We start from the raw sequence: 14245 nt of genomic DNA, 5'->3' as shown, positions 1-14245 counted from the left end.
TCTAAACTAGACCTTGTGACACAAAATGGGCATTACACTTTTTTGCTTTTCAGTACTTTAAATTGGGATACAAGTATTATTAGTCATTCCAATGGTAGTTATGTTCTTTTTGAAATGTTCATTGTTAAAGGTGACTACCTTCAAAAAGTATAATGACATGTTGACACCCATTTAAAACCCATAAAACATGTTAAGAAACAATCCCACCTGTGATCTGATTTGAGAAAAGGCAAGGAGGCTACTGTGGGCAAATCTCTAAAATGCTGTCACAACAACATTTGCATGGGCACAGAAGTAGTAGCAGCTAGTATTAGAAGTTTAGGTAGCATGCCACAAGATGTTGCAAAGAAGGAGGAGGAACCAGGAAGTGTAGCTACAAGAGAACTACACTACTGTTCAAAAGTATGAGGTCACTCAGACAATTTCATGTTTTCGATGAAAACTCACACTTTTTTTCATGTGCTACGTAATTGCACAGTTGAATTAGCATTTCAACACCATTAGTTAACACAATGTAGCATTAGAACACATGAATGATGGTTTTAGAAATGGGCCTCTGCACCCCTATGTAGATATTCCATTAAAAATCAACTATTTTCAGCTGAAATAGTCATTTACCACATTAACAATGTCTAGACCGTATTTCTGATTAACTTAATGTGACCTTCATTCGAAAAAAATGCTTTTATTTAAAAAATAAATACATTTCTAAGTGACCCCAAACTTTTGAACAATAGTGTAGATAAGATCTGAGTGGTATGTGGAGTTTCCTTGTGACAATAATACATAGAAGGAAATTGACTGATGTCGACACAATGTGCATCAGCATCAAGAAATTTAAAATGTAAGAGTTTGATCTGAACAACAACAGCAGACACCTTAAATTCTGTATCTTTGCCCGAAAAACAGTAGCCTAGCCGCGCTAGACAACCCACGGCAACGAATTTAATTCTCTGCCAGGGTGGGTCTAGTTACCCTCCATAAGGCTCGAGGCTGGATTCTCCTAAAACTGGCCGGACCAATCACCATGAAGTGTAGAGTCAGAAGGCGGGCATGACTAAGTGACGACAGAGGCGTGACGATTCTGACAGAAACAACCGGCGCACAATAAATGGTTATCTTTCGATTCGGCTTTGGCCACAGCCCTTAAAGATCTGAAGCTAAAATTCAACTTGAAAGATAAACAAAGGACGACACTGAAGTGTTTCATTGAGAAGAAAGACGTGTTTGGACTTATGCCGACGGGATATGGCAAATCCTTAATATACCAGTTGGCTCCGCTGGTTGTGAAGCTAATGGGACTTAGCCACAATCCGCCAGCGCTCTAGGAACTCCGTCAGCCTATTCGTTGCGCTGATTGGTTGTATACCTACCCAATTGCTGCAGAGTGATTTGAAAGACAACCTTTTAGCCCGCCTCCCTCCCTGTCGAGCGGCCCTAGACCCTAGTGCCTTCAGAATTCAGAACATGGGTCTATCGCGGCTAGGCTAGAAAAACAGCTCATATTTCCACAAACTCGTTCTCCATCAGGATAACATTAATCTGGCAAGTGAGCAAACACACTAAATTCAGAATAACCTAATGGATGATATGGAGCACAATGTCAGGTATCATAATAACTGATAATCTACTTCTTGCTAAAAAACTGTTTCCCCAATTCCACATGGCATATTATTGCTGCAGAGGAGCTTCTTTTATACTAAAGTCTCAATAATGCATTTCAATTATGCCCAGGGGTATGTTTCTATCTGTTACTGACTATCAGACAGTGATCACTGTGCTCTACATTGCTGATGTTTATCTCATATAAGCCTCCTTCTTTCTCTTAATTCAATCATTAGTATACTCATATCTGATGGTAAATCAGTTTTATCATTGTGGGATAATATACATTATTGGTAGCACTTTATAACACGGCCCGTGTCTTACAGAGTACTTTCCCGTCTCTTACAATGTAGTTTCCTCAACTTTGAAGGTAACTGTCAGACATGTACATGTTATTTCGCGGAACCTGAGGAGTACTTACACTTGTGTCTGACAGTGTAAGTGCTGTTGTCTTACAGTGTAGTTTGACATGTCTTAATGTGTCGTTTCCTCAACTGTGGCGGTAACGCTCATAAATGTAGCATGACATTTTACGGACTCTTATGGGGCAGTTACGTTCGTGTCTTATACGGTAGTTTGACGTGTCTGAATGTGTAGTTTCCTGAACTGTGGGGGTAACTCTCATAAATGTAGCATGACATTGTGCGGACTCTTATGGGGTACTAACGCTGGTGTCTTACAGTGTCCTGGATTCTTACACTGTAGTTTCCCGTGTTTTACCATGTACTTATCAAAACAGTGTCATTTTCCTGAACATATGCGTTTACTGTACAAACCTTGACGTGCCACTTCCTCTTAAGAATCACCATGGACCCCTACAGATTGTGTAGACCAATGATAGACTGAAATACTGTAACGTATTGATGAGTATGTGTTTCACATAATAATGACAAGACATGCAGACATACAAAACATCTTTATTTATTTATTTATTTATTCAATATCTTTATTTTTCAGAGATACCAATTCACCTTTTAGAGTTACCCAGCCCTTAAGATCACCCTTGTCTTTCCTTACTGTCTAACTATCCAGTACTTCCACTGCAACAACCCAGCACTTTACCTATAACTACTGGTCAACAACTGGGAACCAGGCTGTATTATAAAGTGAACACTTGTTGGCTTCACTTACTGTGCAACTACTGAGTACTTTACCTGCAAGTACCCAGCACTTCCCCTGCAACTACTTCATGGTCCAATTATGGACCAAAGACGAGTTGTTTTAATCTTCAAACAAACACCATGCAAAACATTAGTAAAGAACTTTATTTCTATATAATAATAATAATAATAACAATAATAAGAAATATTTAAGAATTCAAACAACAGCAAAGCAATGGGAAACAACAGCAATACAGCAACAAACACCATGCAAAACATTAGTCAGAAACTTCAAACAAACACCATGCAAAACATCAGTCAGGAACTTCAAACAAATACTATGCAAACCATTAGTCAGGAACTTTAAACAAACACCATGCAAAACATTTGTCCGGAACTTCAAAAAAACACCATGCAAAACATTAGTCAGGAACTTCAAACAAACACCATGCAAAACATTTGTCAGGAACCTCAAACACCATGCAAAACATTAGTCAGGAACTTCAAACAAACACCATGCAAAACGTACACATTGAGAAAAAATACGCACTCTGATTAATACACAAAACACTCTGATTAAAACACAAAACACTCTGATTAAAACACAAAATATGCACGCTGATTAAAGCACAATCTTAAATAACAAACTAAATATTTTACATTTTAAACAGCAAAGCAACTTGAAAAAATAGCAATACCACAACAATCAACTCAACATTTTAAACCTAAACCGCCATTTCAGGGGCAGGAGTTTGTTTTGTTTTTTCATGTCCTCGATTTTCGAGGGGGGTCCAGCTGCAGACCTCCCGTGTGAGGCCGCTTCCGGTGCAGGCTCCCGTCTCAGGTCACCGCCAGTGTCAGGCCCAGAATAAACAACTTTTTTGTGCGTCTGTAAAAGGACTCCAGACAGAAAACCAGTGAGGTTACACACTCGGTACAGTAGGCTGCGGTATGCATCTTTATGCATACCCTTTGCGATCCGCCATTTAATCCAGAGAAGAAGAAGAGGAAGCGCAAGACTCCGGACTTTAACAGCTGCAATGTGTTATTTTTTCGAGTAACACAACTCCGTGTAGTACATTTACGGTAAGTGAAATTTATGTATCCCAAAAAAAACGAATCCACGGGTGGCATATGTTTGCTGTTTCACTTGCTGCTCTATGCATGTGTGATCCGGCACAAGGGCCACAGAAGCATTTATAGGCCAATGCCCAACAATAAAAATCATGGCTGAAGGAGTTAATTAGAGGGACTGTTAGATACAGGGTCACGAGTGACTTTAATGGCTGAGAGCGTGTTCTATGAACATTTTACCCAGGCTAAGCTTAGAAGGACGCCTGTATCATTTAAACTGAGAGCTGCTAATGGTCTGGAAATCCTGTATGTTGGCTATGCCGTACTTGACTTAGAAGTCGAAGGAGTAAAAATTCTGGACAGGGAGTAGTGATTGTTGAAGATAAAGATTGTACATAACCCCTCGTTGTTGGAATGAATGTTGTAATGGCCTGTTTTACCTGTGTTTTATGGCTTTTTTATCTTTTGCCCCAGCACCAAATGGGCAGGACTTTGTGGACCCTGGCCCGAGGAGATCAAATCGCCCGAATTTCGGCCAGCTCGGTATCGGGACTGAACTGTTTTTATGTTGCAGGGACTGACAACCTCAGAATGTGGGGGGATGTGATCCGGCACAAGGGGATGTGGCATTTTATTTCTGTGTTTTTCTTTACACCTTTATTGTTTGCTTTGCATGTATTTATGATTTATTGGGTTGCTGTGTGTTTTGGGGTTATTTGCATGTAAAATTAGTAGTTGCCACCTACCTGTCGTTGCCATGACCACCCCAAATCACATGATATTTTTCCCCAATCACTGAGTCCCGGGCAATCACTCTCAGCTGTGCGTGATTGAAGCCAGGGACCATAAAGCAGCTGAACGGGAGCAGCAGAGAGAACCCGAGACCAAGGGAAGAGCAGCGGAGAGGCGCCAAGGGCGCCAAGCTACTTCGCAACCGTCCTAAAGGGGCTGAAGGAAAGGCACACGCACCGGAGACCGCGAGCCCGCAAGTATTACGACGTGATTCACACACAGCGGCAGGGAGAAGTCCCTGCCTGTCGTGTAAGTACCGGGAGAGAGAAAGTAGTAGCACTTGGCGGACATGAGCTAAGCTAACACTGTTGTTGTACGAGGTAGCCGGGTGGAGACGAGTGAAGCGGCGTCGTGAGCTGACACACATAGGGGCAGCGGTTTCCTTCACCTCCGGTGCGACCTGGTGCGTGTGACCGAGGGGACCTCACCGACCTGGATCGGAAGGCTGCCTGCATCCCCGACTGTACTTTAGCCCCCTGCTTAAGGACGGTGCCATTTTTTAGTTTGTTTTAAGTATTTTATCTCACATTGTGCATTTTTGGCCCATTCGTTTTTATTGAATTTTAATGGACTTTTAGGATACAACTATTTTTATTCATGGGCATTTTTTTAATAGTTTTATTCACATTCTATATTAAATCTTGATAACTACACCTCCCTGTCTTGTCCTCCTTGGCAAATTCCAAGTGTGCTCCACCCGGTCATTACTCAAGGTTTGCAATATTTGCTTCTCTGGTCATTTACTCATTTATTCCATAATTCAACTCTTTCCATAGCCCATCGCGTTACACACGTAAATGACCGAATATGTTATGGTAACAGTGGCTAGTTAGCTGTCTTAGCGTTCGCGTAAAGTGGCTACTCGTTTAATTGAACATGAAATGTGTCGCTATCGTTCTCTCGGTTTGGACTTTTTCTAATTAGAATGTGTAGATACTATGACCTCAACATTACTTTTTCTGTGTTATGTAGATGCATCACTCTATATTTCAACTGACTGAAGGGCATGACGTGCAGCACTGTACAACTGGCTGCAAGCTCGACTATGTGCTGGATACTGAGGGGCCACAGACAGAGCTAATTTTGAAAACAGGGAAGAGTTGCCTGACACGTGGTGACTTCAGGACCCTTGGCTTGACTCTGGAGATGGAATCAACTGTGAGTTAACAGTTAATGGATCTCATATGTGAAATATGTATGTCATTGAGGCTGCCAACTTAAAGTCTGTTTTTTTTTTTTGTTTTTTTTTTGCAGATAGGAAATGCATGTTTTGAGCTCATTGAAAAAATTGCTCAATCAAAGGTATAAGGTCTGATCTCAGAATAAGTCTGTGTCTCTTTTACATGATGTTTACATGCGTAAAATCACATTTGCGATATCTTCTGCAGGGGAAGTACATTTTTGTGGCCGATTTGTATGTTGTACCGACATGGCGACAGCCAACGGCATGCAACCCGCTCTCAAGTTTCCCTTTAAGTATAACTACTGGATTTAATGAAGAATGTAGTTTAGGTTTGCTTTTTTGTATCTTTTAATCTTTTCTTTGTTATTAGAGAGACCTTCACATTAGGGACTCCATTGTTATCCCTGTGTGGAAAAGCGGACATTTCCTGTTGTCTGTAAGCACTATTGTTACTGTTATACTCACACACTCACATTCTTATGGTGGAGGCAGCCATGTGAGGGTGTGGTTAAGGGTTTTTGTTCAAGAAGCCAGGGAGAGTTTGTGATTGAATTTTCTGCTTCCAAAACACCCATTGTACCTCCTGAATCACTGTTGCCACTCGTTTTTATCATGCTTGCTTTTTTACTGTCACAAGGCTCATTCTAAACAGAAAATTGTTCAAATGTGTGTGTGTTTCATTAGTGTTGTGTTTCTGTGTTGTATTAACCTCTCCCACTATGATGAATTGAAATGTCATTAACCACAATAGGTGTTGAAGCCAGCACAAAGACAGATACTCTTTCTGGATTTCAAATGTGCACATGCACAATTTGGATTTGGTGATCAGGAAATGAGAGATCTGCTGAGGTCACCAACAAAAACTTGGTTTCATTTTTGTTCTCATCGGTGTTCATGTTCCGATGCTGTTCTGAAAATGTTTGTTGTAGGGCTGAGCAGTATGGACAAAATAAAATCCCATCATTACAGTATCAAAAATTCCACAATGTCATTCATGACTATTGATATATTGCCCAGCTCTACATTGCTTTTTCACCAGATCATGTTCTGATCTGTGCAATAGTCTTTTTATGGTGCAATCTAAATATAGCTGCAATTTTGCAGTACCCCAAAATATACAGTTTCATATGATAACCATAAAAAGCCTACTGCATGCGTGTAAGTAAGGGAAAGGTTTGTTCCTGATATGAATTACATGCATGGTGTGTGCTGTGCGTGTATGATTACTATATGATTTTGAGAAACCACGTTGTTAACTGTCTTGTCTTTTCACTTTTAGAAACCTTTCCCAGTCCATACATCCTGGACCGTGGAAAGAGACGATTGGTTTGGACATACAGGTAACAGTATGCAACATTTGGAATCTACATTAAACAGCTGTATAAAATCAGTGACTGACTTTTTTCTTTGTCATCAAAGGGTTTTCCGAGGCAGCTGTACGGGAATGACTGTGGCATCTTCATGTTGATGGTGGAAACATTATTGGTCATTGGTTATTGGCTATTTATATGTGTGCTTAAAAGATATTAACGTAAAAATGTGTTTTTTTTCATAGTATGCCCTATACACCGTACTAAATGCTCCTTTTGATTTCACTGTGGTAAGCTGATCTGCATAGTCAAAGTAAACTGTAAAAAATCTGGTAGCATTTACTCTGGCTTTCAGTGCTAATAATTTCTTTTCAGATGGACATGCCATCTTTACGGAAGTGGTGGTGTGTCATGCTGATGGAGAATTTTGACCTTGGAAGGTGAGAGCACAAAAAGGTTTGACATTTGATTGATTGTCTTGGAAATATTAACACCTTCTTATTTACCACCTTCTTTGTTACACCTATAAACCACTTTTTATCTCTTTTTATGTGAGCCATGGCAAAATGTTTGCCCACTGGACAGACAATTCAAAGGCCCTCCTGTGAGGTGAGGTGCAACCAGTGTTCAACCTGAAGAAGTGGAAGATGGATGACATCACTGAGGTCAGATTTTGAGTTAGCTTTAGAGTATGAGCTGTTTTGCAAGGAAGAATGGGCAAGAATTTCAGTCTCTCAATGTGCAAAACTGATAGAGACATACTCCAAGCGACTTGCAGCTGTAATTGCAGCAAAAGGTGGCGCTACAAAGTATTAATGCAAGGGGGCCGAATAATATTGCACACCCCACTTTTCAGGTTTTTATTTGTTAAAAAAGTATAAAATATCCAATAAATTTCATTCCACTTCACGATTGTGTCCCACTTGTTGATTCTTGACAAAAAATTACAATTTTATATCTTTATGTTTGAAGCCTGAAATGTGGCGAAAGGTTGAAAAGTTCAAGGGGGCCGAATACTTTCACAAGGCACTGTATGCCATGCTGTTAAAGCCAGAGGAGGTTACATTGCAGAAAGCAAAGCCAAGCAAAAATAAACTAAAATACCTGATAAATAACTTAAAACTAAACCTTTTTTGTACAAATTTGATACTGCTTCCAAACCTTTGGCCTGGGGCCTGTTTCACGAAGCAGGTTCATTGAAAACTCTGAGTTTGTTAACCCTGAAATGAGGGAAACTCAGAGTTTTCCATTTCACGAAGCGAGGTAACTTTACCCTGAGACAGAGGGGTAACTCGAGCCTGTTTCACAAAGAGGGGTAACTTAAACTCTCGGTCAGTTACCGCCGTAACAGACTATGACTTGAACCTGGTCGCCAGCAGGTTTATCTGAGAAAACCTCGAGTTTCTCTCCGTCTCCGCCCTCTTTCAGGCACACACACTGTTTCATTTCCTCATTCAGTCCATCAGTAAGCGAGCGAGTTTTGGCGTAGAACAGCTTTTATTAACGATCCAGTGGATAAAGGAGCAGCATTACTGCACAGATAATTAAATATTCGTCTGTAGATTATCAGACCGAGCATAAATGTTCTCGCATTTCCGGACAATTATCTGTTTGAGCGGTACCGTTTCGTAATCATTTCAAGTCCATAATCTACATAAACAACCTAATCCATCCTTACATTTACATTACCAACCAGTCATGCTCTCACATCCAGCAGATATTGTGTGTTGCGCTGCGGTTCTTTGCAAATGGAAGTTTTTATATGATGTCGGAGATGCAGAGTAAGGCAACCGTATGGAGGACAGTCAGAAAAGTGTTCCTGGCCCTGAAACGACTTTAACTCATCATTGTGGTTTTCCTGGACATAAACCTGTCAGAGCATCAAGGAGGAGTTCCACAGGATTGCTGGTGAATGATGTAGAGATCTGTTAAATTCATTTTAAATCATATTCTGTTAATGACATTGTGCTGCAACCTCAGACTGGGATTAGTCATTTTAATTTCTTTTAGGATTTCCCAGTGTGATTGGCTGCATAGATGCACACACATCCCCATCACAGCTCCCTCACATCATGAATAGGAAGTCCATTCACAGCATAAATGTGCAGGTAGGCTACAGGTAGACTGACTACTGTTTCTAAATGTTAAAGACTGCATCATAGTTCAACATCTGTCATTCTGCACTGTCCAGATCAGATGTGATGCTGCATACATCATTTCTAATGTGGAGGCCACGTGGTCTGGGTCTGTTCATGACTCCAGGATTTATGGAGAGTCTAACCTGAGCAACAGACTGCAGCCTAAAGATTTTCACAATAGAATTCTCTTGTCTCCCTCCTTTAATATACTCTGATGTATCCACTATACATTACAGGAGAGTTTGATGGCCTTCTGCTGGGTGACAGGGGTTACCATGCCAACCCAGGCTGATGACCTCATACCCTGACCCTGAACCAGGCCCCCAACAGAACTTCAACTGGACTCACTGCAGGACCAGAGCCCGGGTGGAGATGACCATAGGCCTGCTGAAAGCCCGTTTCCAGAGCCTACGTCTCCTCAGGGTGACCCCTAAGAGGGCCTGTGATATTACTGTGGCATGTGTTGTTCTTCATAATATTACCACTATTAGAGGAGAGCAACACCCTGCCCTACAAACTGAAGACCCAGATGATGAGCCCATCCACCTGCAGCTATCCAGGACAGCAGAGCAGTCAGAGACACCGTATGCAATAATCACTTTAGAGTTTAAGTCACCATCATCACCACCACAGCAAATAAAGACGGAATGCACATTGCATTTGGTCTTCTTTATTTCCTACAAATAAAAGAGATAGTTCAGTTAATGTTCCAGTAGTTAACATAATTCACCTGGAACCATCACCCAACCTCTAACTTGTGCTCCAGTATTTCAATTTCCAGATCTGACCTCCTAATCCATTTTTGGATTTTTCTCAGCAAATGCAGTTTGTAAATCTGTTCTGATAACTGGGAATACATAGGACATTAAATTATACAGTTGCACATGAATTCCACAGAATGAACCTCTGGTGTTTCCTGAACATCCAGCTCCCTGTGTCAGTCTGTGCAGTGGACGTTGAGGGACCATCCTGCTGCTGTCCAGCCATGCTCTGTTAAAAGGGATGAGAATGTGCAATACTTCAGTGTAGGCTAAATGTCACACTCTATATTCCACCAGAATGTTCAGAAATGTGAATGGGAAGAGAACTATCAGTAACATACCTCTATATAAAACTTAAAGTACCATTTGGATAAATCTTTGGAGTATTGCCTACTTACAGTTACATGGTCTTTTGTGGTGTGAAGGGGCCAAAAGACAAAAAAAGAGAACTAAATAATCACATATGTATATATATTATTATTAAACCAACTCAAACCAGCCGTTGTGAAACCGTAAACTCAGATCAACTCAGAGTTAAGGAAGAAACTCAGAGTTTCTTGAACCTGCTTCGTGAAACAGGCCCATGTAGTATGTCTATATGTAATGATTTTTTAAAAATATAAAATACAAAAGATTATAGACATGTGATTTTTACAATATGACATTTGGATTAGCCAAAAAAAGAAAAGAGAAGTACAAGTATTTTACAAAAACAATTCCCCCCCACACACACACACTTCTTACAAGCATCTTTCAACTTCTTTACACAACACCGCAAACAGTCACATCAAACTTTTGCCAGAACACAAACATAGCTTACGAATAACTCACACTTTGTGCATTTTCCTTATGTCATGGAACAGGTGGCCAATTGGTCCATGTCGATGTGATTTTCCCCAGCCAGTAGTTCCACTCAATAAATTTCAGCATTCTCTTGACAGACTGCTCTGACATGTTACCCCTGTACCTAAAAACAAGCCCATTGTATGTACGCCATGCACGCTCAAGGTGCTGAGTGTGTGCCCCTGTTTGCGGATGGATAAAATAACGCCGATTGTTAACTGGATAATGCATGTAGCCTTGCTGTTGGAGGTTGCTGTAGGCCCGCCAGCAGTCACTAATTACTTCAGTTCTGGGCCTAATGTATTTAGCAATAATATGTTTCAATTGCCTTCTAGTATGTCGCCTGCCAAGCTTCAAAATAGGACGTCGGCGTGCCTCTGCTACCTCCAGCATCCCAAAAACCCATGATCTTCTCCAAGTTCTTCCGAACCTACCACGGTTGTACTACATAAAAATAGACAAGGAAAAGTAGTAAGCATATTGTCCCATGGATGTCAAACATGGCTGCTATGCCACACACGCACAGCATAAAAACTACACAATTACAGCTTGTACAATACCTTTCGTTTGTGGCAGAATTTGCTTCATCTATAACCACAAAAGCATGTTGCCCTCCAGTCCTCAGTTTTCTCCTCCCATGGCGCTTCACTGCTTGAACACAGGTCTCACGGAGGCTGTCATAAACTTTTGTTACTGATGTGCTGCTTCCACAAATGCCATCCTCAATGAGATCAACATGTCTCCTCCTGATACCTTGGGCAAAACTGGAGACACACTTGTAATAAAACGTTACACAGGATAGATATAATACACTTAAGTCATCGACCACATCATCATCTGTGTTGTACTTCTGTTATAAATGAACTTCTTCAAGATTATTATGTAAAGATTATTCAAGTGTTTCCCCAAAACCTTCCTTCGCCAACTACATTTTTTAGTTTTACTTATGAGAAAATATGAGAAAATTACTTATGAGAAATTATTAAATATGAGAATAATGAAGAGTGGAGCTATTTCTCTCTAAATACTTCCACTGTATGAACAGCTAAGGGTATGAGTCTCCTACAGGTGAAAATGTTAAAACACTGTCAGCTATTATTTAACTAATTAATAACTATATCTGGGCAATCCATCACAACATTGGTAAGACAAAACAGAGCTTCTGTTGAAATTATGTGGTTATGTAGGTTTATAACAGGGATGAGCTCAATTACACAGGAAGCCCAAAAAGGAGCACCACTCTTTCCGACATAAGTTCAGTCCACAAGCTTCAATTACAATAAAGTCTGACTTCCCCCTATGACAGCAATCCACTGCCCTTAACCCCATTATGTGATACAGTGAATCAAGTGCAATCCAAATACAGGAAATGCATCAACTAAAGCAGAAGTGTTTGATACTTTCTGTGATACTGCAATACTTCCAGAAAGTATTTGACAAATGACTACATGCCAACCATGACAAATGATAACACACAAAGCATACATTGATAGATACACTTTGTGTGAAATAATAGCATGTGATACTCACTTGTGCATTATTTTAAGCCAAACTGAAAGTTTCAAGTGGGAACCTTCAAATATTGAGCCACTCCTAATGGATCTGCAGATGTCTCCATGATTTTTTTCTCCTGCATCTCCTGTAGAGAAGACAAAAGAAAGTGATTATATATATATAAGAATTATAACAGAAGTGAATGCTTTGTTTTAAAGTTCTGTACATATTTGGTAGTGCAGAAACACACTACCCAATTTCGCATTTCAAATTACCATTTATTTCACATATAAAAATAGCCTAGCTTAAAAAAAACAAAATTAATATAACACAATTACATTCAGCAGATGGCACTTTTGACTAAAGCATCCAACAAAACCAAAATTTCAGCCTGTGTGTAAGGATTATGGGGTGTGGAGAACCCAGGGGCAGACATTACAGACAGAACACTGGGCATGGTTAAAAGATTTTTTAACAATCAAAAAAAAAAAAAAATCACTACTAACAGAAAGCGGGACTGAGGTGGACACAAAAACAAAGCAAGGTTGTGGCAAAACGACAAGACTAAAAAGGTACTTACATAAGGAGAGACAACGACTAAGGTAAGCGCAAACTGAAGTCCAAACAAACACATTGAGTCCAAAGAGGTTATCCAGAAAAAGGTGAAAAATGACAAAGTCCAACAAACTGATAATCCAGCGGTGTGGGGAAAGTGGGGAGTGGAGTCAGAAGCTGCATGTTGATCCAACTATGCGCCAGCAAAGAACTGAGGGGAAGGCAAGGCTTAAATAGGAGGGAAGGGGACCAGGTGAGATGAACTGACTGATTAGTGGCAGCTGACGCTCGTGCAGCAATCAGAGCAGGTGACAGAACCAGAGGACGAGTGACAGGAGAGAAGGGCCACAGACAGAGGGAGACAAAGACACACAAGCAGGAACACACACAGAAGGGCAACAAACACTGAGGGAACAAACAGGCTTAGGTCAAAAGAAAAATAGAATCCAAGGGGCCGTTTACACGAGGACCATCTTAACAGAAAACGCAAAAGTGGCGTCTTGTCATTTCACGTTTAGACGAGCGGTTTTGAAGGAAATCTGCGTATATACGGTGACTCTATAGTGTGTGGAATTCGATTGGATATGCATGCCAGGCAGCTGGGTGGCGCTGTGATAAAACTCTGCCATGTCTACGCGCATGCCTACTATCTCCCTTTTCGGATCTCCGCCGCGGTAAATGTTGATGAATGGAATCTGTACAGATTCTGTACGTTTGTTGGTACGACTCCTGTAGTGTACATAGAGCTGCCAGAGTTGCTTGAAGGTAAGAAGGATGGAAATAATCACACATCTTTGTTTACGTCCTTGTACCGGCCGGCAAACCAAAGCACGTATGTGACGTAATCGCGTATGCGATGTGGTCAGATCTTGGCAAAGTTTTGCGTTTTGCTGGAAACGTAACGGCGGAGCGTTTTCTACTTTTCCACTCTGGAGGCCGGTTTCAAATTTTTGCGTTTTCAACCCCCCAAAACGCTGTCCTCGTATAAACGGTAGGGTGTTTTGTTGAAATATTTTGCCGTTTTTACCTGCAAGCGTCCTTGTGTAAACGGCCCCCAAAAGGGTTAAATCCAAACGAGGGGAAGAAGAAAAAGGGAAGAAAAGTGGGAAAGGAACAAAAGGCAGCAACAGGGCAGAATCCTGACACTGTGTGGCATAGAGTGAACAAAGGCATGTAGTTTGATGGACTGCATATGCCGCAGTCTAGAGCCAGAATATTTTTTTAAATTAATTAACCACAACTAACAATGAATCAGTAATATCAAGAAGCATTAACGCTGTCAGAGCTAGGTATTCACTAAGAGCTGGGCCATCAACCCTCTGACTCAGGAGTGCAGTTTCCTGAGCAGTTGAGTCTTCTAATGGCTCTAAAAAGTAGACAGGGACAGTGG

At 40.8% G+C, this 14245-nt stretch overlaps 1 protein-coding gene across 1 annotated transcript in view; it reads left to right on the top strand.

The window, feature by feature from the left end:
• The window catches only part of LOC127536032 (uncharacterized), a 62375-nt gene extending 52516 nt beyond the window's left edge, over window positions 1-9859 (top strand). The window contains 9 exon segments of the mRNA XM_051955235.1: window positions 5544-5729; window positions 5826-5873; window positions 5960-6081; window positions 6083-6190; window positions 7034-7094; window positions 7174-7224; window positions 7310-7354; window positions 7440-7504; window positions 7621-9859. Of these exon segments, the coding sequence (XP_051811195.1) occupies window positions 5544-5729; window positions 5826-5873; window positions 5960-6081; window positions 6083-6190; window positions 7034-7094; window positions 7174-7224; window positions 7310-7354; window positions 7440-7504; window positions 7621-7672 (738 nt within the window). The 3' untranslated portion in view covers window positions 7673-9859.
• Window positions 9860-14245: the final 4386 nt, after the last annotated feature.

This window comes from Acanthochromis polyacanthus, chromosome 11, assembly GCF_021347895.1.
Source record: "Acanthochromis polyacanthus isolate Apoly-LR-REF ecotype Palm Island chromosome 11, KAUST_Apoly_ChrSc, whole genome shotgun sequence".
NCBI lineage: Eukaryota > Metazoa > Chordata > Actinopteri > Pomacentridae > Acanthochromis > Acanthochromis polyacanthus.
Note: the sequence above shows the minus strand (reverse complement) of the source record. Positions and strands in the feature narration are given on the sequence as shown.